The 1,014-nt window shown below is 49.8% G+C and overlaps 2 protein-coding genes across 2 annotated transcripts; one reads left to right on the plus strand and one right to left on the minus strand.

The window, feature by feature from the left end:
• Positions 1-159: 159 nt before the first annotated feature.
• Positions 160-567, plus strand: H310_04122 (hypothetical protein; the record flags this gene model as incomplete). Its single annotated transcript, XM_008868310.1, has 1 exon — positions 160-567. One exon carries the CDS (start codon positions 160-162, stop codon positions 565-567), a length of 408 nt encoding a protein of 135 aa, XP_008866532.1.
• A 32-nt stretch (positions 568-599) lies between these two features.
• On the minus strand, positions 600-953 carry H310_04123 (hypothetical protein; the record flags this gene model as incomplete). Its single annotated transcript, XM_008868311.1, has 1 exon — positions 600-953. The coding sequence occupies one exon, from the start codon at positions 951-953 to the stop codon at positions 600-602; it is 354 nt and encodes a 117-aa protein (XP_008866533.1).
• Positions 954-1,014: the final 61 nt, after the last annotated feature.

Genomic DNA, 1,014 nt, shown 5'->3' on the forward strand with positions numbered 1-1,014 from the left:
TGCCGAATCAAAAGCACCAACAACGGAGAAGACCTGCAAAAACTCGTTTACAGTGGCCACAAGCGCATCCATTGTCTGAATTATCAGGCCGTCACGTGCCCCGACGGAATCTGTGCGCACTTTTTCGGACCGGTGGAAGGGCGTCGGCACGACATCACGATGTTGCGGCACAGCCAACTCCTCCAATTCTTGAGTCGGCACGCGACGATCTTCGACGGCAGGTATATTTACGGGGATCCTGCATATGGTATTGCTGAATACCTCCTCTCGGGGTACAAGGGAAATGACCTTTGTGACGCAAAGCGCGAATTCAACAAGTGGATGAGCAACGTTCGGCAATCCGTCGAGTGGAATTTTAAGGTGATGAAGACGTTATGGTCCTTCATAACCTTTAAGATGCTGTCGAAGATCCGCCTCTCGCCCGTGGCCAAAATCGTCTCAGTTGCCATGCTTCTGACGAACTGCCACTGCTGCCATTTTGGGGGGAATCAAATCAGCCACTACTTCGACTTGGCACCCCCAACTCTTAAGCAGTATTTGGACACGCTAGAAGTAGTTGAAATCTAAACCAGTTCAATTTTCCATTCTAATCAAGTGCATTAAGATTTCTTAATCAACATATCTAGCAACTTGGCCATCGTTTCCTGCTGCTGACGAAACTGCTCAGCGACCAATTCTCGGTCTTTGCGGCGTTCCACGAGTTCAGCATCGAACTTTTCTTTTTGAAAATCAAGTTCAGATTGGATTTGGTCGTGCATCAATGCCATCAATTTGATGACTTTTCCGCCACCACTGGTGCCTGAATGGTCGTCGCCGTCGATCTTTCGTTTTCCCATGGACCGCATTGCATCGTCGCGGACCACAACCCCCAGTCGATCATCATGGTCTTGCGACTTTTTCGATTCCTCGAGGCGTCGAATTTCGTCCTCCTTGGCATCGTCGCACGCGCACATGAGGTCGTCTAACAGCTGAGTCTTTTCTGTGACTTCCTCAGACACACCAGACGCTTGCTCC

The sequence above is a fragment of the Aphanomyces invadans genome (genome assembly GCF_000520115.1).
Source record: "Aphanomyces invadans strain NJM9701 unplaced genomic scaffold supercont1.6, whole genome shotgun sequence".
Taxonomy (NCBI): Eukaryota; Oomycota; class Saprolegniomycetes; order Saprolegniales; family Verrucalvaceae; genus Aphanomyces; species Aphanomyces invadans.